The sequence below is a fragment of the Felis catus genome, chromosome E2, assembly GCF_018350175.1.
Source record: "Felis catus isolate Fca126 chromosome E2, F.catus_Fca126_mat1.0, whole genome shotgun sequence".
Taxonomy (NCBI): Eukaryota; Metazoa; Chordata; class Mammalia; order Carnivora; family Felidae; genus Felis; species Felis catus.
This window is the reverse complement of record NC_058382.1, coordinates 6,532,090-6,559,763: the sequence shown is the minus strand read 5'-3', so window position 1 is coordinate 6,559,763 and position 27,674 is coordinate 6,532,090. Positions and strand designations below refer to the sequence as shown.

The window sequence follows — 27,674 nt, the reverse complement described above, 5'->3', positions numbered from 1 at the left end:
AACCATGAGATCATGACCTGAGCCAAAGTCGGATGCTTAACCGACTGAGCCACCCAGGTGCCCCTACAAAGTGGTTTTTTAAAAACTGCTTGTGGGGCTCCTGAGTGGATCAGTTGGTTAAGCATCTGACTTTGGCTCAGGTCATAATCTCACAGTTCACGGGTTCGAGCCCTGCGTCTGGAGGGGCAGAGAGAGAGACACACACACACAGAATCGGAAGCAGGCTCTGGGTTCCGAGCTGTCAGCCTAGAGCCTGACCTGGGGCTCGAACCCACGAACTATGAGATCATGACCTGAGCTGAAGTCATACACTTACCCAACTGAGCCACCCAGGCACCCCAAGAAAAAATAAAATCTTAAAAAAATAACAAATAAAAGGGAAACACTTCTATTAAACAAGACCATGTTATTACAGGAGTTGCTGACACTGGAGGATGTGACTATGGACTTCATGTGGGAGGAGTGGCAGCTCCTGGCCCCCACCCAGAAGAACCTGCCGGGACGTGATGTTGGAGAACTACAGGAACCTGGTGTCAGTAGGTGAGGACAGCCCCCCTGTCATTCAGAGAGTCCCCATCAGTGGCCTTTCCTCTGTCAGCTGCTTAACACTTCAGAGTATCTGCAGCGCTTTCCAGTGGTAGATTCTCAGGTCCTTCTGGGGCTTCAGACAAGAGTGTATAACGTGTCCGCTCCTGTGAGAGAGGAACCCCTGCCGTGCAGATGCGAAAACTGTCAGCCCCTCACGTGTAGCGTCCTCCCATCCCGACACACCCCAGCCCATCTCCAAGTATCCCGTCTCTCCCACAGGCAGGGCATCAAGCCAGCAAACCAGACTCGCCAAGCTGGAGCTAGGGGAAGAACCGTGGGCGATAGAAGAGGAAGTCCGCAGTGGAACCAGTCCAGGTGAGCAAGTGACAACAGCAAGGTGAATGGCCGAGGAGGTCACATTCTCATGAGCCAGGGAAGGTGCCAGGGCTGTGAGAGTGTCTGAGGATGTCTAAACAGCTGCCCCTCATATCCTTCCCTGATGAGAGCTTCTTTGTAGGAGCCAATAGGAAAATATGCCCCTTTTCTTCTTCCAAGAGCCGACCCCTGTTTATTTTATGTACATCTTAATTTTTTAAAAAGATTTTATTATTATTATTTTTAATGCTTTATTTATTTTTGAGAGACAGAGACAGAGTACAAGCAGGGGAGGGGCAGAGAGAGAGGGAGAAGCAGGCTCCAGGCTCTGAGCTGTCAGCACAGAGCCTGACGTGGGGCTTGAACTTGTGAACTGTGAGATCATGACCTGAGCCGAAATGGGACACTTAACCGGCTGAGCCACCCAGGCACCCCTAAGATTTTATTTTTAAGTAATCTCTACATCCAATGTGGGGCTCAAAATTATGACCCTGAGATCAAGAGTCACATGATGTACCGACTGAGCCAGCCGGGCATTCCCATCTTGATTTTTGTCATTGTTTGCTTAGTTCTCTTCTTCCTACAGTTCTCAAGTCTTTTTTGTTCATTGTTGCAGTGTCTCTAGCTACTTCTTCCACACTTCCATTGCTATGAAATTCCACCTTCTAAGTGTTACTCCAGACATAGCTCTTTGAATTCAAAATAGTCTTCCAATTGGTTCATGTAACTGCCCCATTGCAAACTAGTGATTTCCCTTCCCAGCATTCAGCCTCGCTTTGGATGCTGTGTCCACACTGTAATCTGATCTCTGTGTTTCCATGGCTTCTTAGCTTCTTGTTCTAGACTAAATGTTTGTGTCCTCTCGAGATTCAGGTGTTGAAATCCTAATCCCCAAGGTGATGGTGTTATGAGATGTGGCCTTTGAGAGGTGATTAGGTCATGACGGTCCTGCCATTTCTGCCATATTAGGGTGTAACTAGAAGGTACTGCCCACGAGGAAGCAGGTCTCACCAGACAGCCAATCTGCTGGTACCCTGATCTGGGACTTCCCAGCCTCCAAAAATATGAAATACATTTTTGTCAGTTTTTGTTCTAGCAACCTGAATGAACTAATGAGACACTTCTCTTTCCCCACTCAGAAGTTGTCCAAAGATTCTGTTTTCCATTTCTTGTTCTGTTCTCCTGTCCTTAAACTTTCCCTTTAATTTGTGAGTTAAGCTTTTATTTTCTTTTTTTTATTTTTTTTAATTTTTTTTTTCAACGTTTATTTATTTATTTTTGGGACAGAGCGAGACAGAGCATGAACGGGGGAGGGGCAGAGAGAGAGGGAGACACAGAATCGGAAACAGGCTCCAGGCTCTGAGCCATCAGCCCAGAGCCTGGCGAGAGGCTCGAACTCCCGGACCGCGAGATCGTGACCTGGCTGAAGTCGGACGCTTAACCGACTGTGCCACCCAGGCGCCCCAAGCTTTTATTTTCAACAGAGACTCCTAAGTTCACAGAAACTCCTGAATGAATTCAGACTTTTTAGTAAGGAACTAAAATCACTTTCTCTAGAAGAAAATTTCTTCCACCTTCCTCTTTTTTCCCCTTAAGTTTAGTGTCTTCTAACAGTTTAGAAAAATGAGTACTATAGAAGGTTAAGAATGGGGGGCACCTGGGTGGCTTAGTTAAGCATCTGACTTCAGCTCAGGTCATGATCTCATGGTTTGTAGGTTTGAGCCCCACTTCCGGCTCTGTGCTGACAGGTGGGAGCCTGGAGCCTGCTTTGGATTCTGTATCTCCCTCTCCTCTGCCCCTCCCCTGCTTACACTCTGTTTCTCTCTCTCTCTCTCTTTTTTTTTTTTTTATTTTTTTTTCAACGTTTATTTATTTTTGGGACAGAGAGAGACAGAGCATGAACGGGGGAGGGGCAGAGAGAGAGGGAGACACAGAATCGGAAACAGGCTCCAGGCTCTGAGCCGTCAGCCCAGAGCCTGACGCAGGGCTCGAACTCACGGACCGCGAGATCGTGACCTGGCTGAAGTCGGACGCTTAACCGACTGCGCCACCCAGGCGCCCCAATCTCTCTCTCTCTCTTAAAAATAAATATAAAAGAAGAAAGAAAGAGCAATGGAAATTAAGAAAGAGGTGGTGAGGTTGGAAGATCTAAGAGAGGCTGGTTCTCCAAAAGCAGAACAAAAATGTCTTTCAGGAAAGTAAGAACCATAAACGTTGTCGGGAGTTGCTGATTCAGCAAGAAAGACATAAACTAAGGGACAGGGATATGATCTTAGTGTTGTCTTCCCATTCATATAATTGTGTGTGTGTGTGTGTGTGTGTGTGTGTGTGTATTGCTGCACTTTGAATTCTCTGTTCATGAAATGGTCTCTGACTGCTTGTTTTCCTTCTATGAATTCTCTTAGCGCTTTGTGCCCACAGCACTGAAACTCAGCCTTGAAAACATCGTATCTATTTTTCAAACATTTCTTAAATCCAAGGCTTTTGTTGGAGACCGTGTGTATAATGCATGCATCCAGGCCTATCTTTCTCAGCCTGGTTGATTAGATTTCGGGTACAAGTCTGGGGATGTTGATATCTAAAGTTCTTTAGAGGCTGCTGTTGCGGCACTTTATTTGGTGACTCACAGCTAAATGAATGAATCACAGCTGTGAATGGTGTGAATGGTGACTCACAGCTAAAATGCTGAATTTCAAAAGAAGCAAAGAAATACCACCTAGTAGCAGAGATGTTTGTGGTAAATATATGACCTAGATCCATGAAAATCTGTATGCAATACAGGTTTTGAACACATAGTATTGTTGCTAGAATTCAAGGTTGAGGTTACATGTCAAAATGATTAGCAAAGGTGTGATACTGTGGAAATCTAGAGGAAATAGAACCTACAGTTATATAGAGAGCCTGGGGAATAACGCCACGATATGTGGGCGCATACCTTGATTTTAAATAAAGAAGGTAATGAAGGGCAAAGAAGAGAGAGAGGCATAAATAGTAAGAAATCTGCAAGGCCATGGCCAAGACTGCCACAGAGCAGCCTGAAGCCTCGCAGAGGCCAGTGTCAGAGGGTATTTGTGGGGGCAGCACTGGAATGGAAACAGGTAAATGGGGTGATCAAGGCAATGTTAACTTTTTTATTTTTAAGTTTATTTACTTGAGAGAGAGAAAGCGCGAGTTGGGGAGGGACAGAGGGGGGGCAGGAGAGAGAGAATCCCAAGCAGGCTCCACATCATCAATGGAGAGCCCGATGCGGGACCCGAACTCACAAACTGTGAGATCACGACCTGAGCCCAAGTCGGACGCTTAACCGACCGAGCCCCCCAGGCACCCCAAGGCAATATTAACTTTTATTGCCAGGCTGACTGTTTAGACTTTATGTATTGGTAATTGAACTAGTTGAGGTAGCATGATGAATGGTAGGGGTTTTTTGTTGTTTTGTTTTTTCAGCTCTGGGTTGTCTTAATTTCTACCTGGTGGCAGCTGTATAGCAATAATAAGGAAGGGCCTGAGGCTGTGGGAAAAACAGCGTACCAGTGGCCCAAGTCTTGGTTCAGAAGGAGGCAAGTGGTCCCAGAGGCTGCTTAAATGAGGCCAACATGGAGACAGAAATGCAGAATTATGGAAGAAGACGCAGTCCATTGCAGGATGAGGGATCAGTGCCTTAGGGGTGTCAAAATGGGAGGAAATCAGATGTGACACCTGTACAGGTACAGCTTGCAGAATGCGACGGAAGGTGATGGTCTTCTTCCGTATGGAAGCACATCTGTCCCTGGAGAAGTCTGCGTGTCCACCAGTCTGGTGGAATTTCCTGGATGGTCATTCTCTCTCACCTTTGCCCCTTTCTTCAGGAACGTGCCCCAGCTAGACTAAAAGTTGGGAGTGTGGAGATAAGAGTCTGTCCCTAAATGTATGGCCAGGGTGATGGTGCTCTGCAGAATGAAGAAAGGGGTAAATTTTAGAAAGCGGACGACCACCCAAGAGTATCACAGAAATGTCAAACTCAAACGCTGAGGGTCCAACATTCTGAATTGCCTGAGATGTTTGTTCATAACAAGCATCTGCTTCTGCCCTTGACCACCATAGTCCGTTTGCTTCCTTTGGTGGGACTCTTCCAAACCGGAAGTCTGAATGTTTGAGCAACTAACATCTTGGTCCTTTGCCTCAACTTTGTTTCAGGCTTTGCGCTCTGAACACGACCTCAGCTTATCCTTTATCCTTAAAAATTTACATACGGATATTTTCCACATCGCTGTGTCCACTCAGGCCAGTTCTCAACATTTGTCTATCCAACTGGGTACTGGCACCTTGCCGTCTAATAAAAATCAAAATGTTTATATGCTTCGGAAAGTCCACTTATTTCCCCCACATTCTGAACCTCAGTAACATCCACCCTCTCGAAGAAAGTTTCCACCTACCTCTTGACTCCAGCAAAATATTTAGGAGTGAACCTTAATTCTTCATGTCCTTTCTCCTTCCATTTTGAACTCAGTGGTAAGACTTGTCTTACTCCACAGTGTATCCTCATGTCCTCCACCTCTCTTCATCTCTTTTGCTTCTTCTAACCACTTCTCATAATTTGCAGCTGTCTCCCTTTTTTCTTTTTTTTTCAATATTGATTTTTGAGAGAGAGAGAGACAGAGCATGAGCGGGGGAGGGGCAGAGAGAGAGGGAGACACGGAATCCAAAGCAGGCTGTCAGCACAGAGCCTGATGCGGGGCTCGAACTCATGGACCGTGAGATCATGACCGGAGCTGAAGTCAGACGCTTAACTGACTGAGTCACCCAGGCGCCCCTGCCTCCCATTTTTCTTTGCTCAGTGTATTTTCCATACCTAGAATGTAAACTCAGAATAATACATTCATGTGTCCCCAACACCAGCGCCGTGGCCAGTACCTACCAGGCATTTTATTAGGATTTGTGGAATGACTGAATGCAGCCCTTGTAACCTTGGATGAAGTTTTTTTTTTCCACCTGTGTTTTCTCTTCTAACAGTGGTTTTCTTATTTTCTGCTCTCTCTGCATGTTTTGCAAGATGCTATTTAGAAAGCAGCCGACTGTATAGTTATTCATTGTGAACTATCTAAACTTATTTGTATGCTTTTTGCTTTTGCCACTTGATTTTTGTGTGTTGTGTTTTTACCAGTGTTCAAGAAATAAGGGACATTAATAGAGACTCTTTTATACTGAGATCACGCAGTCAACACTAAAGATTGGCTAGTCCACACCTAGGCACTCATTGTTCTCTTCTTTCCTAGAAGCTGAAGTTGATGATCACCTACGGTGACACTTGCGTGGCTGGAGATGCCTAAAGACAACTAAATGCGGAACAGTGCTGTGAACATGATGCCTCTGAAAATATTGTCCATCTGGACCATCATTTTCCTTTAAGGCAAAATTAGGGAAAAACTCTGAAATCAAATTTAAATTCAGTCAGTTAAAGCAGAGGCTATGAAATAAAGAACTCCGTGGAGTGTAGTGGAGATGAGAAATCCTTTCTCCTTACAAAGTATGAGCAAATTCATACTAAAATTGCCTGAAATTGGAAAACCCATCAGCACTAAGGCTCCCGTTTGTTCAGCATCAGAGGGCTCACAAAATTGGGGAATGCACGTATGCAGTGAATGTGGGGAATCCTTCATGAGGAAGTCTCAGCTCACTAAACGTGAGAGGACTCACCGGGGAGAGAAACCCCATGGATGCAGTACATATGGGAAGGCACATACCACAAAGTCCAGGTTCACTGGACACGAGAAAATTCACACAGGAGAGAAACCTATAGGTGAATATGGCAAAGCCTGTTATAGGAAGTCAGAAGTCATTATACACGAGAGAAATGGAAGAGGAGAAAACCCCATTGAGGCAGTAAATGTGGCAGAGCCTTGCTCATTAAATGACATCTCATTTTACTTCAGAAAACTCATACCTTAGAGAAACCCTATGTATGATTGTGGAAAGGGCTTCACCCAGAAGATTAGTTTCATTGTACGTGAGTGAACTCATACTGGTAAGAAACCCTGTATATGTAGTGAGTGTGGACAAGGCTTCATCCACAAGGTGCGCCTCTTACGATATCAGGGAGTTCATGCAAACAAGGCTTCCTTTGTATGTAGGGACTGTAGAAAATCCTGTCCTCAGGGGCACCTGGGTGGCTCAGTCAGTTAAGTGTCCAACTTCGGCTCAGGCATGATCTCGTGGTTTGTGAGTTGGAGCCCCGTGTTGGGCTCTGTGCTGATGGCTCCGAGCCTGGAGCCTGTTTCAGATTCTGTGTCTCCCTCTCTCCCGGCCCCTCCCCACTCATGATCTATCTCTCACTCTCTCTCTCTCTCAAAAATTAAAAAAAAAAAGAAAATCCTGTCCTCAGAAGTCAGGTCTCATTAAACATCAGAAAACGCACACAGGAAAGAAACCGTATAAATGTAGTGAATGTGGGAAAACCATCAGGAAGCAACAGGTCATTATCCATTAAAGAACTCCTACAGGAGAGAGATCTGTGAATGCACTGGGTGTGGGAAAGCTTTTGCCTACAAGTCTTGCCTTCTTAAACAAACAAACAAAAACCCCCCACACAAAGGAGAAACACGTAGATTTATAAAATTGGAAAACCCTTCCACAGAGTCACAGCTTCTTAGAAGTGAAGTCCTGTTAATTTGGTGACTGTGCAAATGCCTTCTGTCGCCTCTCAGACATTATTAAATATCAGTGGGCTTCTAGCAAATAGGAACTTAGCCCTTTTGGAACAGCCTCTTGCTAGGTTGCGCCCTCCAGTGTTGGCAGAAAATTTGCCCAGGGGAACAAAAATCTTACAAATGTAGTCAATGTGATTGTGCCTTCAGTGGTCAATGATTTCACACGTTATGTCTCAAAAAAACCTATGGGAAGGAAATGCAGAGTAGAAAAACAGTGAACAAAAAATTCCAGGCCATTATATAGTTAAGTGTATTTTGAGAGAAATATGAACGCAGAGACTGGGAAAGCCTGATAAATTTCATTCTCTATATTGTTGATACAGAGACACAGTCTGATGTTAGTAACCCTGTCGTTTCTTTGTTTGCCTCTTTTGTTTCCTCCCCTATGTTCATTTGTTTCTTAAATTCCACGAGTGACATCATAAGGTATTTGTCTTTTTCTGAGGTATTTTGCGTCGCATAATACTCTCTAGCTTCCACATCAGTTGCTCAGTTTCGTCAACTAATGTGGAATGCCTGGGATCATAAGTGAGACAAAACACTGCTGTGAGTATAAAGAGATAAGGTGGTATCTGGATATTGCTAGGAATGAAAATCTTTATAATATAGAGTTGGTTGATAGGAAAAAGCAGTCTTTGACTAGTGGAGTTTGGGGAACATATAAGATCTGTTCAGTTTCCCTAGGATAGTGTGGAGGATTAATTGAAAAGCAGTCGGTACTCCTTTCATAGATTTTCAGGACCTTATATTATGTAAAGTCACCTGAGAAACAGCCTTTCAATGAATTGCTGTTCATTCAGTGAATGTTTGTGAAGTACCTGCTTTATACCCGGTAGTATTCTACCAGCTAAGGACACAGGTGAACAAAATGTCTTTGCTCTCCTGGAATGAGTGTTAAGTTAGCTGAATTATATGTAAGTGGTGTATCTTCACGCTCCATCTAACATACTCAGGGTATGTAAACTCCACATTAGGTGAAATGGGACGTGAAATAATTGGATCACGGGTTTTGTGCTTAGAATGACGTGGAGTTAGAATGATCCTAAGTACATTTTTCCCCAAGGAGAGTATTTGAATGGGAGACAAGCGAAGGAGTCCTATTAATAATGTATAAGTAATTGATTAATGAATGGATAAAGATGTGATACACACACACACACACACACACACACACACACACAAATGGAATGTTAGCCACCAAAAAGAGTGGAATCTTGCATTTGCAATGATATGGATGGAGCTAGAGAGTATTACACTAAGTAAAATAAGTCAGAGAAAGACAAATACCTTATGATGTCACTAGTGGAATTTAGGAAACAAATGAACATAGGGGAGGAAAAAAAAAGAGGCAAACCGAGAGGGAGGGTGGGGAGGGGTGGGTTAAACTGGTGATGGGGATTAAGGAGTGCGCTTGTGATGAGCACTGGGTCTTGTATTAAGTGATGAAGCACTAAATTCTACACTTGAAACTAGTATTACACTGTATGTTAATTAACTGGAATTTAAATTAAAACTTGGAAAGAGAAAAATAATGTATAAATAATCCAGGATACAAATACGTCTTTAGAAATGCCCATGTCTTTTCTCCCCGCGTTGACTGTACATTCCTTGATAGTTTTGCACTGCCTCAGTACCACTAGCCACATGCGGCTATTTAAATGTAGATTAATTAAAGTTAAATTAGACATGTATTTCCTTAATATCAAGAGTTCACATTCCAAGAATTCAATAGTTCTAGGTGACTAGTGACTACCATGTCGGACAATACAGATGTATTACATGACAATTACATCATCACAGAACTGTCTATTGATTAGTGCTGCTTTATAGGGTCATACATTCTTTGTGACATAGAAGAAATAAAAGAATTATGTGAAGATGAAGGTGAATGGACTATAAAGAAAAAAGTTCTATCAGTGCAAAGAATGAGCGATTGTAAGGCAGTTCTAAAGAATGGAATTGTTCAAAAAAACACTGTGTGTACGTGTGTGTTAATAGGCTAAATGTTTGCCTATAAAAGGGGGAGAGAAGAGGACTAGGATCCCCAGAGAAGCAGAATAAAAAACATGAGAACCTCAGGCAAGATGGAGGAAAGCAGGGATATGAAAGGAGGTAAGATTCCTCTTGAGTGTATTGGAGAAGAACCCTTAAATTGTTCACAGCCTTATCACCTTTGAAAGTTGCTATAATTTGAGTTCCCATTTCCTCTGTGACCTGCTTAACAGCATATGTGGTTTGCCTTTTCTATTCCTTTTTCCTCTTATGACTGGGGCTCTTGTCCTCTCTCCTCTTTCCAGTCTTTCTCTTGGTCCAATAAAGATATCCTGCTTGAGTCCTGGTTAGAGAAGAAATGGATATTTGCTATGCAGTAGCTGTTTTACATTTCCATCACAAACCCTGGATTAAGGGGTAAATTGAATCCGACATATATATTTTTAAACATTTAAATGTTATTTTTTAAAATGTTTTTTTTTTTAATTTTTTTTTAATGTTTATTTATTTTTGAGAGAGACAGAGACAGAATGTGAGTGGGTTAGGGGTAGAGAGAGAGGAAGACACAGAATCTGAAGCAGGCTCCAGGCTCTGAGCTGTCCGCACAGAGCCCGATGCGGGGCTCAAACTCATGAGCTGTGAGATCATGACCTGAGCCGAAGTCGGACACTCAACCGACTGAGCCACCCAGGCGCCCCAACCCAACATATTTTTAAGCACCTAAACTTGGTTATCTCAATTCCTGAGATTTTATTCTGTATTGCAGTCATTAGATAATGGAGAACAGGAAATTTTTCATGATTGATTTGTATTTTACAAACATCACCTTGCCTGCTGTATGAAAACGAGCTTAGCACAGACCAACGGTGCAAGCAGGGACAATTTTAGTAGCAGGGGCGAGACTGGGCCAGCATAGTAATGATGGAGAAGTATGAAGATGGAACTGTCTTTTGCTTTGACCTGTGGTTACATGACTTTATCAGGTGCATTCTGAAAATTATAATAGCCTACGGGTTTTAACATAGCGGGGGCAAACAGGTGAACACAGCCTGTGTTCTTGAGGTGTCTGGTTCCTCGCGGTGAGGGAGACTTCTAAGCTCAGCAACTGGCATTGGCGGGAGTGTGGGTGGGGAGGCGGTACGGGGTGGAGAGGAGAATATGAGCGAGAGCCGGCTAGAAACGCGTAGCAGGCCTGCAAAAGGCTGGCAAACACGTCTTGGTGAAGATGCCCAGGGCTGTGGTCAATCTGTTTTTTGTGCTCATTTTATTTCCTGCAGGTGAATATTCACAGCATTTCCAGCTGCAATATCCAGATCACTGGAAACAACCCCAAGGCAATTATGCTGTGTGCAAGAAGCTAGAAAAAGGAGTACATAACGCAACTAATTTCATGAATATGTTGCAGACTAATCTTTATAATTTTTTTTTTTTAAGTTTATTTATTTACTTTGGCGGGGGCGGGATGCAGAGAGAGAGGGAGCGACAGAATCCCAACCAGGCTCCGCACTGTCAGCACAGAGCCCGGTGCGGGGCTCGAACCCACGAACCAGTGAGATCATGACCTGAGCCGAAACCAAGAGTCGGACGCTCAACCGACTGAGCCATCCAGGCGCCCCTTTATAAATTTTTTTTTAAATTAACATGTATTTACTTTTGAGAGAGCACGAATGGGGGACGGGCAGGGAAAGAGTGGGAAACAGAGCCCGATCGCCGGCTGGAACCCACAAACCGTGAGATCGTGACCTGAGCCAAAGTCCCACGCTTAACCGACAGAGCCACCCAGGCGCCCCTAACCTTGAGTGACAGAAGTGGCTGCCTGGGATGTGTAAGGGACATGGATGGGATGAGGCTGGCAAGAGGCTCACAACGACCGTGGCTTCAGCTCTCTTGGCGACCGCCGCATGCCCCGCTCCATCTCACTTTTCCAAACCGTGGTCTCCCCGGCACCCTCGCCGAGCTCCCGGCCGCGCGGCTCCCTCCCAGCCGGCGGGCACCTGCCCCGGCCCTCTCCGGCCGCAGCGCGCCGCCCGCTTTCTTGGCAAGCCTGCTGGAGCTTTTACACGGCCGCTGAGCCTTTCCTCAATGAGAATCGAGACCGAGGTGCCCAGAGGTTATTTTAATTTCCCACCGAGCGGAGACCTCACGGCCGGAGGAGCCGCGCCCCTTAGATGGGGAAGCGCTCCGGCTTTGGTCAACTCGGCGCCGTTCCGCGTCCCCTACAGCTAAGGGTCCTCTGTCCCTTCAAAGGTTACCGCCATATCACGTCTGCTTCGCGTGAGCGGGAGCCTCTGAGCATCTCCCCATTTTCCTGTGAGGCCTAGAGGGGCGAGAAAGGGCGAGGGTTTCCGCGGCGTTCTTTCACCGCCGCCTCACGGCGCAAACACACCGCTGCCCAGGTTTCCGTACGGCGGGTATTCAAAGATGGCGGCCCCCGGGGCGCCGACGCGACGGCCGCGCGGACTTATGACCTCATAAGGAGGAGCCGGAAACCCGTATTCCGTTCTCCATAGAAACGCGCCAGAAACGCCGCTGACCCTCGTCAGGTGTTCCCGGGAGAGGAGGCCGGGCGAGGGAACTAGAGCGAAGGAAGTTTAGGGAAGTAAGTTAGGCCCTGAAGAGGTCGCTGCAGGTTCAGGAGAGACTCAAGTCCTTGTGTGGGTCTATTTGTAGAAAAGGCGGGGAGAGGGGCGGCCTGTCGGCCTCTAGGTAAGTTGTTGCTCCCCTAAGTCGGTGAAGGTAGCGTAGGGCGGGTGTGTTTTTGGAGGTGAGCACGGAGGAGTCTGTATTGAATGTCTGTAATCGAGATGTCTTTGGGGTCAATCCTGGGGGGGGGGGGGGCTGTGCTGGTCAGTGATTAAAGATCTTAACAGATCAACTACCGAGAGTCCTGAGGTCAGGGTTTAGGGTCTTCGCAGGTCACCCAGCCTGTAGGTGATTGACAGCTGGTGGGGTGGTGTTTGTCACAGAAGGCGGCGTTTGGCTCTGGTTCTGCAATGATTTGGAGCTCAGTGATTGAGGAAGGGAGGTCAGTGTAGCTGATCCAGTTTTGGTATTGATTCGGTGGGGTCGTGGCCTGTCTTTTGTGCAGGATCGTGTGACAGCAGGCTTGGAGGCTCAGGGGCCCCGGCTGGTTCGTGCGTTGGGCTCAGACCGGCTCCTGGAACAGACGTGTTGAATGTTAACATTCCTTAAAAGCTTCAGGTCCAAGTCGCTCCTCCATATAATTTTCTGATCTCTTTTGGCTCTCCACATCATCCCGTCCCTTTGAATCCGCAGAAATGAAAGTTTTGGGAGAGAGAAACGATTCAGCAGATTTAAAATTAATTAGCCTTTTATTTAAGATTCTGTGTTTATCCTTCTGTAATTTTACTGTGTGTTGTCTTGGATATTTCCTTTCAGGTTATACATTATATAAAGTCTGCTATTTTCCCAGTATTTATTTAAAAAATTTTTAAATGTTTGGTTTTTTAGAGAGAGAGAGTGTGAGAGTGTGAGAGGGGAGGGAGCAGAGAAAGAGGGAGACACAGAATCCAAAGCAGGCTCCAGGCTCCAAGCTGTTAGCACAGAGCCCAATGTGGGGCTCGAGCCCATGAACTGAGAGATCATGACCTGAGATCACATCGGACACTTAACGGACTGAGCCACCCAGGCGCTGCTCAGTATTTATACTTTTGAGTTGTCTTTTAATTTTTAATTTGTTGAGGTGTTTTTAAAACTTTGATTCTATAGCTCATATTCTCTCTTTCTCTCTCTCTTTTTTTGGTGTGCTCATTGTTCTGCATATGGAAGTGTATGTACATAGGGTAAATAAAGAGATAGGAGAGCAACATAGTTTAAAGGAAAAATTCACTGTTCCTCGCTGTCCGTATGGCCTCATTTCTAAAATTGATCTGAAAATTACTTGCCACTGAGGCAGAGTTCTGTTCCGATTCTCCTTTGCCACTTCCCATTACCTGCTACTTCAGGGTCTTATGCCTAAGTCATGATTCCTGGGGAACCAAATAGACACAAATACTGGGGACCATGTGTCAAGGTGAGTACACAGCAAGAGAGGATGTAACATTGAAAGTAATTTTGCTCTTCGGCCTACAGGTCCTGACAAGAGACAAGAAATGAATGAAGAAAGAGGAGGTTCCACGACCCAGACAGTGTCATTTCTGGAGCACTTTTGACTGGCTACTAGATTTCTAACTAGAAATTTGGGGCATATCCGGAAGAGACAAAAACAGAATATCCCAGTTGTTGGCCATTTCTCAAAACAGAAGAAAATGATCAATGCCCAGGTGATTTTTGTCTTTTTTTTAATTCTCTTCTTTATTCCCTGGTGAATTTATAGAGGCTTGTGAAAATATAGAGCCTGAGTGGCTCAGCTGGTTAAGCGTCTGACTCTTGATTTCGGCTCAGGTCACAATCTCACAGTTGGTGAGTTCAAGCCCTGCATCGGGCTCTGCATTGCAGTGCAGAGCCTGTGTGGGATTCTCCTTTTCTCCCTCTCTCTCTGCTTCTCCCCTGCTCACGTTCTCTCTTTGTATCTCAAAATAAATAATTTTTTTTTTAAATCCGTTCAGTATCTAGAGAGAAATAAACTTTGACTCTACCTCCAACATCATGGCAAAGTAGAATCAAGAATATAGTGTTAATGTGATTCCTGGTAAATGACCAGCGTTGGAACATAATATACAACTAAAGGATCCTCTGGGTTACATCAGCTGACACGCTGCATCTAATATGTGTGACAATGACAAGAGAATCATGCTAAGTTACATGATATGCAGTGACTGAGAGGAGAAAGCAGAAAGGTTCCTCAGGGGATGTCAATATTTCATGGCACTGAGGACTCAGGAAAAATTTTATATTCTTCTTAGAGGTGATGGGGTAGACAGTGTTTTCAGCAGTCACCTTTTTTTTTTTTTTTAAAGTTTATTTATTTTGAGAGAGAGAGAGAGACTACGAGCGTGGGAGGGGCAGAGAGAGAATCTCAAACAGGCTGTGTGCCATCAGTGCAGTGTATGGGGCTTGAACTCACAAACTGTGAGTTTACGACCTGAGCAGAGATCACGAGTCAGACACTTAACCAACTGAGCCACTGAGGCGCCCTAGAACACTAACCTTCTAATGAAGGCAGTAGCTGACTCCCTCCTGCTGTTTATTATAGAGTTCCACAGAGACTCCTGGGGCATAAACCAAGCAAATTCAGTGAACACGGCTTTTTCAGGGGACCAAAGTAAGGCTCCAGGAACAGGTGCCTGTACTGGCATTCAAGTACAGATTTGGCATTAGATAGTTGCACAAAATTTTGTCTAGTAAGGGCTTGAATTACTGGGTTCTAGGATGTTTACAACTTTATGTTATCTCAGAAAATGAAGAATCCTTTCCTGTTTAAAAAAAATTTTTTGGGGGGCGCCACCCAGGCGCCCCCCATTCCCGTTTTTAGATCCAGTTTTTACCTACTCTTCTTTTTAGTGCTTTTGTTTCCTGTAACTATACAAATTGCTCACGAGTACCTTTTAAAGAAAAAAAAAATCGGGGCACCTGGGTGGCTCATTCGGTTAAGCATCTGATTCTTGATCTCGGCTCAGGTCGTGATCTCACAGTTTGTGAGTTCCAGCCCCGTGTCAGGCTCCGCACTGATGGCATGGAGCCTGCTTGGGATTCTCTCTCTCCCTCTCTCTGCCCCTCCCCTGTTCATGCTGTCTCTCAAAGTAAATAAATAAAACTTAAAAGCAAAAAAGTACCTTCTCTCTTCATGTCCTCTTTCCTCATTCCTTCATACCGCTTTACCAGATGTGTGAGGTGCTCCTGCTGTCCCTGGACCTGTGTGTCCATCTGTGCACGTGGCCCCCTTACAAATGTAACTGGATTTATGTACATCCGCGTATGTAAACACACCTGTCATGACATCTTGTGTGTCGGTGGAACCATACTCCAAAGAGCATAATCTGTTCTTAATCCAGGCATCTAAAGAAATAATGACTGCAATGGACTGATGAATAGTAACTATACAAAATTCCATTGGTCTGTAGTCATACTCAATGAGTAAAACTGTGTAAAGCATTTAGCGGGTACCTTCTAAGTGATATGTGGATCGTCTATGCCTAAAATCTTCGCCAATGCTTAATAATAGCACATTATCAAATTGCACAATTGCAATCTGGGGCTCGAACCCACGAACCGTGAGATCAGGCCGAAGTCAGCCGCTTAACTGACTAGTGAGCCACCCGGGCGCCCCCTAATATCCTCGTAATTCCTTCAGTGAACAGAGCACTAGAGGCATCTTTCGGTCCGATATTTGGTCTTCGATCTCATCTGTGACAGAGTTCCTAAATCCCTTGGAATGTCCTGGGTGATAGGAGCAGCTCTTGTTCTTAATAAACTTCTTATTTAAATTTTTTTAATGTTTATTTATTTTTGAGGCCGAGAGAGACAGAGCATGAACAGGGAAGGGGCAGAGAGAGAGGGAGACACAGAATCGGAAGCAGGCTCCAGGCTCCAAGCTGTCAGCACAGAGCCCGACGCGGGGCTCGAACTCACGAAGTGTGAGATCGTGACCTGAGCCGAAGTCGGATGCTTAACCGACTGAGCCACCCGGGCGCCCCAGAGCAGCTCTTGTTCTAATGGTGTGACTCTGGGTGGGCTCCTGCATGGGGGCTGGTCTGCAGAAAGGCCAAGCCATTATCAGAAGTGTGGAATTTTCAGCAGTATCCCCATTATCCAGAGAGGAGAGAGGGGCTGGAAATGGAGTTCATGACCCCCCATGCCTGTGATGGAGCCTCCATAAAATCCCAAAGGTGTGTGGTTTGGAGAGCTCCAAGCTTAGTGGACGTGGGTGCTGAGGGGGTGACGTGCCCCTCCCCTCGGACCTCGCCCTGTTCGTCTCTTTCATCTGGATGAAATCTGTATCCTTTATCATATATAATAAACTAGTACACGGTTAAGTACACTGAGTTCTCTGAGCTGCTTAAGCAAATTAATCAAACCCAAGGAGGGGGGGGGGGTCACTGGAACCTCCACTCTGTAGTTTGTTAGAGCACAGGTGACAACATGGACTTGGATTGGTGTCTGAAGTGGGGGCAGGGGCAGTCTTGTGGGACTGACCCCTTAACCTGTGAAATGTGACGCCGTCTCCAGGTAGGTAGTGTCAGAATTGAGTTCAGTTGTAGGCCATCCAGCTGGTGTCAGAGAAGGGCTTAAAAAACACACAAAAACACCACCTATACTTCAGAACTGGTCTCAGCGTCATAGTTACTATTAGCAGGGCAGCTTCCTTTATATTCCTCATGAACCACTAAAAGCGAACCTTTCATATTAAACAGGGCTTTATTATTACAGGAATCACTGACACTGGAGGACGTGGCCGTGGACTTCTCCCGGGAGGAGTGGCGGCTCCTGGCCCCCGCCCAGAAGGACCTGTACCGGGATGTGATGTTGGAGAACTACAGGAACCTGGTGTCAGTGGGTGAGGACAGTTTCCCTGTGTCCCTCAGAGAGTGCCCGGTCGGTGGCCTTTCCTTTCTCAGCTGCTTACAGTTCAGGGTCCCTGCACTGTTCTGAATGGCTGATTCCCAGGACCACCTCTGGCACGTGCTAAAAGGGTCTAACGTATTATGAGCTGTTTTTATTAGCAACACAAATGATGCCAAGCGCGTGGGGGTTTTCCGCACCGACAACCAGGCCTCCAGCTCTTCAGGTAGCAGCTAGGTGTCCTGCAATCCATTTCGGTTCTGACACTACCCAGAGTTGGCGTCAGACTCCACAGGTTTAAGGGTTTAGTACCGCAGGACCGCCCTCACTTTGGAGGCCAGTTGCAAGTATTGGGTACCCACTGTACCCACGCTTCAGTCCAGCTATAAATTAGGCATTCCTGCAACCCCGCTTCTGGTCTGCTAATTTGCCAGAACAGGTCGCAGAGCTGAGGACCTGGGTGGCTCAGTCGGTCAGGTGTCTGACTCTTGGTTTCGGCTCGGGTCATGGTCTCGCGGTTCGTGAGGTTGAGCCCTACATTGGGCTCTGTGCTGACAGCACAGAGCCTGCTTGGGATTTTCTCTCTCTGCCCCTCCCCTGCTTGTGCTCTCTCTCTCAAAATAAATAAATGAACATTAAAAAAGAAGATTACCATTTTATTATAAAGGATAAAACTCAGGAGCAGCCCAAAGGAAGAAAGGTAGAAGGGAAAGTATGGGGGGAGGGGTGTGGACCTTCTATGACCTGTCCAGGTAAGCCACCCTCCTAGCACCCCAGTGTGTTCATCAGCCTGGAAGCTCTCCCAGCCTGGTTTTTTGGGACTTTTTATGGAGATTTCATTATGTAGACATAACCACTGAGATCATTAGCCACTGGTGATTAACTCAGTCTCCAGTGGCCGGGGGAGGGGGTTGGAGCTGAAGGTCCCAACCTCCTAATCACTCGTGGGTGTTTCTGGCAGCCAGCCCCCAGGCTAAAGCTAGATCGGTGCCCCTGTGACCAGTCATTAGTTCACAAAAGACACCCTTCACTCTGGAGACTCCAAGGGCCTTAGAAGTTCCTGTGTCAGGAACTGGGACTTAGAACAAATCCTGGAACAGATGTTCCTATCACAGCTGCCACTCAGGAATTTACAAGGGCCTTACGAGCTCTGTGCCGGGAGCCTGTACAAAGACTAAATATATATTATAATATCACAGCATCACGAGTGCCCTCTCCCGAGAGAAGAACCCCTGCCGTGCAGATGCGAAAACTGTCAGCCCCTCATGTGTAGCGTCCCCCCATCCCGACACACCCCAGCCCATCTCCAAGTGTCCTGTCTCTCCCACGGGCAGGGCATCAAGCCAGCAAACCAGACGTGCTCGCCAGGCTGGAACGAGGGGAAGAACCGTGGGCGATAGAAGAGGAAGTCCGCAGTGGAACCAGTCCAGGTGAGTGGGAGCCAGCTAGCTGGGTCACTGAGGAAGTCCCCCTCCAGCCGGGGAGAGGAGGCGGGCCGGGTGCTTGAGGACTCCATGCATCTCCCCGCCATGGGAGAGCTTTTCCTCCAGGTCTTTAGAAGGAAGTAGAACTCTTTTTTTCCTCTTCTGATATCTGATCCTTGCTTTTTTTCATTTTACACCTTAATTTGTGTTGCTTTTGCCTAGTGTTCTTCCGTGGATTCTGTAGCTGACCCCCTTCTTTGTGCCCCATCAGAGTGGGTGTCCCTGTTCCTCCCACCCTGGCTGTGAAATTACCCTCCCGGGGGCTGAGTCCAAAGAGAAATGTGTGACTTCACACTGTTTCCGACGGTTGCACGTTCCGGCCCCTCTGGAAATGCTGATTTCCCTCCCAACAGCCAACCCCACCCTGTATGTTGTGTCTCCACAGTAACCTGTTCTCTTCCCTGGTCCGCTTCCTAGCTCTTCCCCCACCTCGAAGGTCTTCAGATCCTTTCCATTTTCTCTGCTGTATTCCTAATACTTGAGATTTCTCTTCTGGGTTATGGATTAAGCTCTTTCTGATGTCTGGATGAGACTCCAAATCGACACCTCCCTACTTGTTGTCTAGTGTGAATTCAGTTCTAGGTATTTTACCTGCCTACGATTTCCGAGTCCCTGCATGAGGAATAGGAATGCTCTGCCCTCCACACAAAAAATCCCTCTTGATCCCATTTTAACATTATTCTGTCTTAGTACTGCACACCTTTTCCTGCCCATGCTGTTAACTGTGGCATTCTTGTCTTAAAGACATCTGCTGTTTCTGTTGACTGTGTCACTAGAAAAGTTTCTGTTGACTGTTTCACTGGAAAAGATGGTTTTACATCATCAGGTCTAGCCTAAATTAGCTGTGTTTGCTTCTGTGGCTTCCTTCCTGTGGTTGATATTTCTGATTTTCCTTTGGTTCATCGTAGGTCTTCCCGTTGTACTAATTTCTCTAAATCATTTGTTTTTCATATTCTTTTTTTGTAAGCAGTTTTAAGATAATTCACATAGCCTACAATTTGCCAACTTAACGCATACAATTGAGTGCTTTGTATCACATTAACACAGTTATGTAACCATCCCCGATTCTGAAAGATTTTAATCACTTTAAAAAGAAACATTTCTGGGGCACCTGGGTGGCTCATTCGGTTAAGTGTCTGACTCTTGATTTTGGCTCAGGTCATGATCTCACGGTTCATTAAGTGCAAGCCCCGCATGGAGCCTGCTTGGGATTCTGTCTCCCTCTGTCTGCCCCTCTCCCACTTGCTCTCTATCTCTCTCTCATAATAAATTTAAAAAAGGAAAGTTAAAAAAAAGGGAAACATTTCTAGGGCTCCTTTTTTGAAATATTTTGAAATATTTTTATCACTTTAAAAAGAAACATTTCTAGGGCACCTGGCTACTGGCTCAGTTACGAGAGTATGCAACTCTTGATCTCAGGGTTATAGAGATTACTTAAAAGTCAAATCTTTGGGGCGCCTGGGGGGGCTCAGTTGGTTAAGCGTCTGGCTCTTGATTTCAGCTCAGATCATGGTCTCATGGTTTGTGAGATCGAGCCCTGCATTGAGCTCTGTGCTGACAGCATGGAGCCTGCTTGGGATTCTCTCTCTCCCTCTCTGCCCTTCCCTGACTCGTATTCTCTGTCTCTCTGTCTCTCTCTCTCTCTCCCTCTCAAAAAAAAAAAATTTTTTTTTTTTAAAGTAAAATTTGGAGTGCCTGGGTGGCTCAGTCAATTAAGTGGCCGACTTTGGCTCAGGTCATGATCTCATGGTTCATGAGTTCAAGTCCTGCGTCGGGCTGTGTGCTGACAGCTCAGAGCCTGGAGCCTGCTTCAGATTCTGTGTCTCCCTCTCTCTCTGCCCCTCCCCCGTTCACACACACACACACACACACACACACACACACACACACTCTCTCTCTCTCTCTCTCAAAAATAAACAAATATTAAAAGGGTGCCTAGATGGCTCAGGCTGCTAAGCTTCTGACTTCAGCTCAGATCATGATCTCACGGTTCATGAGTTCGAGCCCCGCGTTGGGCTCTGTGCTGACAGCTGGGAGCCTGGAGCCTGCTTCACATTCTGTGTCTCCCTCTGTCTCTGTCCCTCCCATGCTCACACTCTGTCTCTCTCGTAAATAAACATTAAAAAAAAATTTTTTTAAGTAAAATCTTTTAAAAAATAAGATAAAGGGCGCCTGGGTGGTGCAGTCGGTTAAGCGTCCGACTTCAGCCAGGTCACGATCTCGCGGTCCGTGAGTTCGAGCCCCACGTTGGGCTCTGGGCTGATGGCTCAGAGCCTGGAGCCTGTTTCTGTTTCTGTGTCTCCCTCTCTCTCTGCCCCTTGCCCGTTCATGCTCTGTCTCTCTCTGTCCCAAAAATAAATAAACGTTGAAAAAAAAAAATTAAAAATAAATAAATAAATAAAAAATAAGATAAAGAATAAAAGGAAACATTTCCTCCCAGGCCCCCAGCCCCAGGCAACCCCTGCTCTCCTTTCTATATCTACAGATTTGCCTGTTCTGGATATTTCATATAATCATAAAATATTTGGTCTTTTGTGTCTGGCTTCTTGCATTTAGCCTAATGTTTCTGAAGTTCTCCTGTGCTTTAACATGTATCAGCACTTCATTCCTTTTTATTGCCAAATAATACTCCCACTGTATGGATATACCACATTTTATTTACTTATTCATCCATTGATGGACATTGGGTTCTTCCACTTTTGGGGCTTTTATGAATTATTCCAAGAACATTAATTTTTCTTGGGTATACATCAAGGAGTGGAATTCTTGGGTCACATGGAGTCCAGGAAGTGTCCGAACATGGTGCTTCCAGACTCATGGTCAGCATTTCCTCCTCCCAGCCACGGTGTGTGACAATAACAGAGTATTGCCAACCAGGGGACCTCACTTGATCCTTTGGGTGTTTTTGCTGGGGCTCAATCCCACATTGCCCACGTGGCTGAACTTTAGTTTCTAGCCCCTCCAGAAATCAGGCTAATTCCTATAGTCTCCAGTTCCTCTGAGGGTCTGAAGGTTGGAACTGATATGGCATGACCCAAAGCCTCCATCGTAAATCACATTGTTAGAATGTCCAGTGGTCAAAGACCCCAGGCAAACAAAGACACTCCTGTCAGGTAGGACATCCCAAGGGCCTAGAGATCACTTCCCTGGAGCCAAGGGCAAGGGCCAGACTTCTCTTTGGGTGAGGTTAAATCTTCACTGAAGGTAACTCTAAACACGAACAATAAAGGGATTAATTTAGAAATAAAGAAGAAATAGAGCCCAAGGCCGTCCGATCAGAATGGAATGACAGCATGAAATGTATAAGGTGCACGTACATTTTGAATTAAGAAGATGCTGCCATGAATTAGGAATGAAGGCATGAAATAGGAAATGGGCAAGGCCATGGGGTTGACTATTCAGAGTGGTCTGGGATTGGCTGGATGAAAGCCAGCATTAGAAGGTGTCTGTCGGAGAAGCAGCGGGGACATGGATGAGTGGGAGTGTTCATGATGATGTACATGTTTATTGCCAGGATGACTGGGTTTGATAGGTGAGTAATCGAGGTAGCATGGTGGAGGGCTGTGCTTGGTTTTGCATTTTTTGTACAAAGATTTCCTGCCAATCACGTGTGGCCTATATGAGCCAGGTGGACCAAGGCTGGACTGTGGTCCACTAAATCTGATTGATGTTTGGGAAGTTAGTTGGATGGTGGTCTATAGAAAGGCAAATTTAGGAACAGGATTATAATGCAAGAGTATCTTTCAGCTCATGTTAAATTCTGAAGGCCTTACTTTCTTATTTGCTAGGTAACAAATGCATTTTTTCTATATACACCTTAGTATGCATATTTCCCTGATCTCTCTAGTCAGAATTTGGTTTCTCTCAGTGAACTTAAAGAATCCACAAACTAAATGTTGGACTATCTAAAACCTTCGTTATCTTTCATTCTCTGTGTCCTCCCAGTGTTTCACCCGGTCCTCTTTTGAATAACAGGTATGTATTCTTTCCACACTGCTATCTCTATTTATACCCCCAACCAGATCTTGATGTCTATACTACATTTTTTTAAGTTTATTTATTTTGAGAGAGAGAGACAGAAAGACCGTGTGTGGGGGGAGGGGCAGAGAGGGAGAGAAACAACCCCACGCAGCACAGAACCTGATGCAGGACTCCCCATCCCACGAACCATGGGATCATGACCTGAGCCAAAACCAAGAGTTGGACGCTCAAACAGCTGAGCCACCCAGATGCCCCTATACTACATTCCTAATAATCCTCTCGATGTTTGCAACACAGACTTTTTCCAACACTTTCTGGATCTCAGTAATATTCCTCATCTCCATTTGACATGTTTCTACCTACCCAGTGGCTCAAGCCATAAAGTTAGCAGGGTCACCCTGATTCCTGACCACTGTCTGCTGAATTCATCATTTAACTGTCTTTTCCTTACGCAAGTATGTCCTGTTTTTCTCTACTTTCCAGTGTCCATTTCTCCTTTAATCACATTTAACAGTATCCAACTCCTTTCTTTTTTTTTCTTCATTTGGTTTTCCCCAACTAGGCTTAAGATCAGTGAAAGTGAGGCATATTTTAAATGTTCCAAACACCAGCATAAGTGCCTGTACACAGGAGCCATTCAGTAAACAGCTTGGAGTGAATAAACACAACCCTCATCGTTCTGGATAGTAGTCTCTTCTACCCCTGTGACCTGATGTCTTTCCAAGTTCTGTGGAATGGTATCCCTCCGACCTTGTCATTTGCTGCCCAAAATGACTTGTGTTTTAGTATCTCTGCAAGTTCCTAGTTAGAAAGCAGCCAAATGTACATACGTTGTCAGCGGTGTCACCTTATTGGTACGCTTACTGCTTTTTTCTTTTCATTTGTCTGTATAATTATGTTTTTATCAATGTATAAGAGATAAGGAACATTTATATATGGCATTCTGTATTATACTGTTGTCACTAAAATGCCGTTTTTAAGAAACACCAAAGAATTTCTTAAAGTTTTATTTGGGGGCACCTGGGTGGCTCAGTCAGTTGAGTGTCCGACTCTTGATTTTGGCTCGGGTCGTGATCCCCAGAATCTTGGGATTGAGCCCCACATCGGGCTCCAAGTCTGGAATCTGCTTGAGATGATCTCTCTCTCCGTCACTCTCTCTAAAAAAATAAAAAATAAAGTTTTATTCTCTCTTTCTCTCTAAAAAATAAAAAATAAATAAAGTTTTATTCAAAACAAGATTATGAAAGGATTCATTGTTCTCTTCTTTTCTAGAAACTGGCAAAGTTGATAATCACCTGCAGGGTCACTGGGAAGATGAAAGAATGCTGAAAGGTATGGAACTGTACCCCGAACACAATGCATTCGGAAATATCGTCCCTCAAAGCAAAAGTCATTTTCCTTTCAGGCAAAATCATATGTTTGAGTTCTATATAAAAACTTTGAAATCAAATTTAAGTTTAGCCAACCAGAGCAAGATCTATGAAATTAAGAACTCTACAAAAGTCAACAGAAGTGAGAAATCATTTCTGCATGATAAGTGTGAAGATTTTCATTCTGCGGTTAAATTCCCTGTAAGTACAAGACCCGTCAGCAATAAGTCCCAAGTCACTAAGCATCAGAGAACTCATGAAATAGAGAAAGCCCATGTGTGTGGTGAGTGTGGAAAAGCCTTCGTTAAGAAGTCTCAGCTGACAGATCATCACAGAGTTCATACAGGAGAGAAACCTTATGGATGCAATATTTGTGCAAAAGTTTTCTCCAGAAAGTCCAGGCTCAACGAACATCAGAGAATTCATAAAAGAGAGAAATCCTTTATATGCAATGATTGTGGAAAAATCTTCACCATGAAGAGCCGTCTAATTGAACACCAGCGAACTCACACCGGAGAGAAACCCTATGTTTGCAGCGAATGTGGCAAAGGTTTCCCAGGGAAGCGTAATCTCATTGTGCATCAGCGAAATCATACTGGAGAGAAATGCTATGTATGCAGTGAATGTGGGAAAGGCTTCACTGGGAAGAGCATGCTCATCATACACCAGCGAACTCACACAGGAGAGAAACCCTACATCTGCAGCGAATGTGGGAAAGGCTTCACCACGAAGCACTATGTCCTCATACATCAGCGAAATCACACAGGAGAGAAACCCTATCTATGCAATGAATGTGGGAAAGGTTTCACCATGAAGAGTCGACTGATTGAACATCAGCGAACTCACACCGGAGAGAAACCCTATGTATGCAACGAATGTGGAAAAGGCTTTCCCAGGAAGAGTAATCTCATTGTACATCAGAGAAATCATACGGTAGAGAAGTCCTACGTATGCAGTGAATGCGGGAAAGGCTTCACTGTGAAGAGCATGCTCATCATACACCAGCGAACTCATACTGGAGAGAAACCCTACGTCTGCAGCGAATGTGGGAAAGGCTTCCCCCTGAAGAGTCGGCTGGTCGTACATCAGCGAACACATACCGGAGAGAAACCTTACAGATGCAGTGAATGTGGGAAAGGTTTCATTGTGAATAGTGGACTGATGTTACATCAGCGAACTCACACTGGAGAGAAACCCTATATATGCAATAAATGTGGAAAAGGCTTTGCCTTTAAGAGCAATCTCGTGGTACACCAGCGAACTCATACTGGAGAGAAACCCTTTACATGCAGTGAATGTGGGAAAGGCTTCACCATGAAACGCTATCTCCTCGTACATCAACAAATCCATACAGGAGAGAAATCCTACGTCTGCAGCGAATGTGGTAAAGCCTTCGCTGTGGAAACCGAGCTGATTTTACATCAGCAAATTCATACTGGAGAGAAACCTTATGCGTGCAATGAATGTGGGAAAGGCTTCACTGTGAAAAGCCGTCTAATCGTTCATCAGCGAACTCATACAGGAGAGAAACCTTTTATATGCGGTGAATGTGGAAAAGGCTTCTCCTCAAAGAGAAATCTGATTGTACATCAGAGAACTCATAATGGAAACAAACCCTAATGACACAATGACACCTTGAGGAGGAAAATACGCCTTGTGCCACATTGGAGATTTCACACAGGATTGACTTCCTTGATTTGTACCGACTGTGGAAAATCCTATTCAGTACCTCCCAGGGAATTTATGCAGGAGACAAACTATGTATGTGGTGAGTGTGAGAAAGTCTTCCAACACCAAGTCAGCACCATTGGACATCAAAGAATTCATAGAAGAGAAAGACTCGATGGGTTCAATAACTGAGGATTACATTTCTCTCATTTGTCAAGCCTCGTTAATACACACAAGAAATGGGGGCACCTGGGCGGCTCAGTTGGTTAAGCGTCCAACTTTGGCTGAGGTCATGATCTCACGGTTTGTGAGTGTGAGCCCCACATCAGGCTGTGTGCTTTCAGTGCAACAGGCTCTGTGCTCTCAACACAGAGCCTGCTTCGGATCCTCTGTCTCCCTCCCTCCCTCTCTGCCCCTGGCTCACTTGCATTCTCTCTCAAAAATAGACACTAAAAAAATACACACAAAAAATGTGTAAGTCAAAGTACATAATCCTTTGCAGGGAATCTGAAGTTACATACAAGTGAACCCAGGCAGGAGGCAAACAGTGATAGTTCAGTGAACTCATTAAACACCAGTGTGCTCCCAGCATACCTGAAAAAGTCAGTGTAGGTTAATTAGCCTGTTGCTAAATTTTCACCCTTGGGAAGGTAGGGAATTTTGGATAGGAGTGAAATCTAATGGGTGCAGAGAATGTGCTAGTGCCTTCAGTGATCAGTTACCTCACACCGTAAGTCAAAACAGGTAGACAAAACCCCTGACACATTCAATGTGGAAACGTCTTGAGGAAACATTTTTAGGTAATTATATATCTGAAAAGCATACAGTAAGATGAATCTTGTGACTGGAGAGAGCAGGAAAGCCTCATGGGAATAAAGATCCTGTCTAATAAGTGATCATAACAGATCACCAGTGAACTTACACACAGTAGCAACATGATGATCGTGGGAAAGTCGTTGCCTAGAAGTAAAACCTCAATAGTTGTCTGAAAGTCATGCTGAAGGAAAATGGCAGTGAATATGGCAGGATTTTAGTGATACATTCTGCCTCATCCTTTCTCATGAAGTCATGCAGAAATAAAACTCATGAACACACTAAATGTGTTGGAACTAGCAAAATACCAGAAATTCTGAAGAAAAGAAGCCTCATGAAAATGATGCACACCTGAGTTTTCTGTCACAAATCTAAACTTAATACACCTGATGTCCATTTTGGGGCAGGGTACCTTGAATCACATTCTCAGTGATTCCATAATTTTAAAGCAGGGTGTTCTCACTGCTGATTAAATGTTAACGTTGTACACAAGGCAGGGGTGTTCTGTGCCCAACGTGTGTCATCTGATTCTTGCATTTCTGAGGCTCTAAATTCATCTCTTTGGGCAAAAGAAAAAGGAATATATTTATAAATGTAATTTAACATTTGGACGTATTTATCTGTTTATAAGTTAGCATTAAGTAGTTTACAGAAATAACCTTATATATGATTTTTCTAAGTTTTTTGAAATAATTTTAGACTCACAAGAAAGTGTAAAGTATGCAAAGTTCCTGAGTACCTGTACTCAGCTTCTTCAGTGACGTGATCTTACATAACTGTAATACATAATCAAAACCAATAAAATAACATTGGTACAATGCTGTTAACTATAGACCTTTTTTGGTTTTCACTAGTTTTTGCATGCACTAATTTGTGTGAGGTTTTGTTTTGTTTTTTAGTAGAGACTTCTAAGAAACTTTATCACATATATAGATTTCTGTAAATCCCACCACACCACAAGCAGGAAGCAGAATTGTGCCAACACAAAGAAACATCCTTGTGCTGCCCCTTATAGTCACACTCTCCCCACAACCCTGACCCATGGCAACCGCTGACCAGTACTCCATCACTCTGATTTTGTCATTTCAAGGATGCTGTTGAAATGGGATGATTCAGTGTAGCCTTTGAAGACAGGCTTTATTTTACGCAGCAAATTGCCCTTAAGTTCCATCCACTTTGTTGGGCATATAAATAGTTTTGCTTTTTGTTATGAGTAGTGTTCTTTTGTGAGGAATGTACCATGGTTATCTGTTCAGCGTTGATGGACTTTGAGTTGTTTCTAGTGTTTCACTGTTATGAATAAAGATGCTATGAATCCA

General features: G+C 44.8%; 2 protein-coding genes across 5 annotated transcripts in view; both read left to right on the top strand.

Annotated features, from left to right (window-relative positions):
• Positions 1–6,375, top strand: part of ZNF613 (zinc finger protein 613) — a 36,151-nt gene extending 29,776 nt beyond the window's left edge. For all 4 annotated transcript variants that reach the window (XM_045046217.1, XM_045046219.1, XM_045046218.1 and 1 more), the window contains 3 exons: positions 416–540; positions 808–903; positions 6,156–6,375. The gene's annotated coding sequence lies outside the window, so the exon portion shown is untranslated. The remainder of the gene's footprint in view (positions 1–415; positions 541–807; positions 904–6,155) is intronic.
• ZNF432 (zinc finger protein 432) lies at positions 501–27,674 on the top strand. Its single transcript, XM_045046220.1, is given in 8 exon segments — positions 501–540; positions 808–903; positions 9,607–9,698; positions 13,671–13,861; positions 16,908–17,034; positions 18,374–18,469; positions 23,777–25,360; positions 25,363–27,674. Coding segments are annotated over 5 exon segments (1,881 nt in total). The 5' UTR covers positions 501–540; positions 808–903; positions 9,607–9,698; positions 13,671–13,846; the 3' UTR covers positions 25,422–27,674.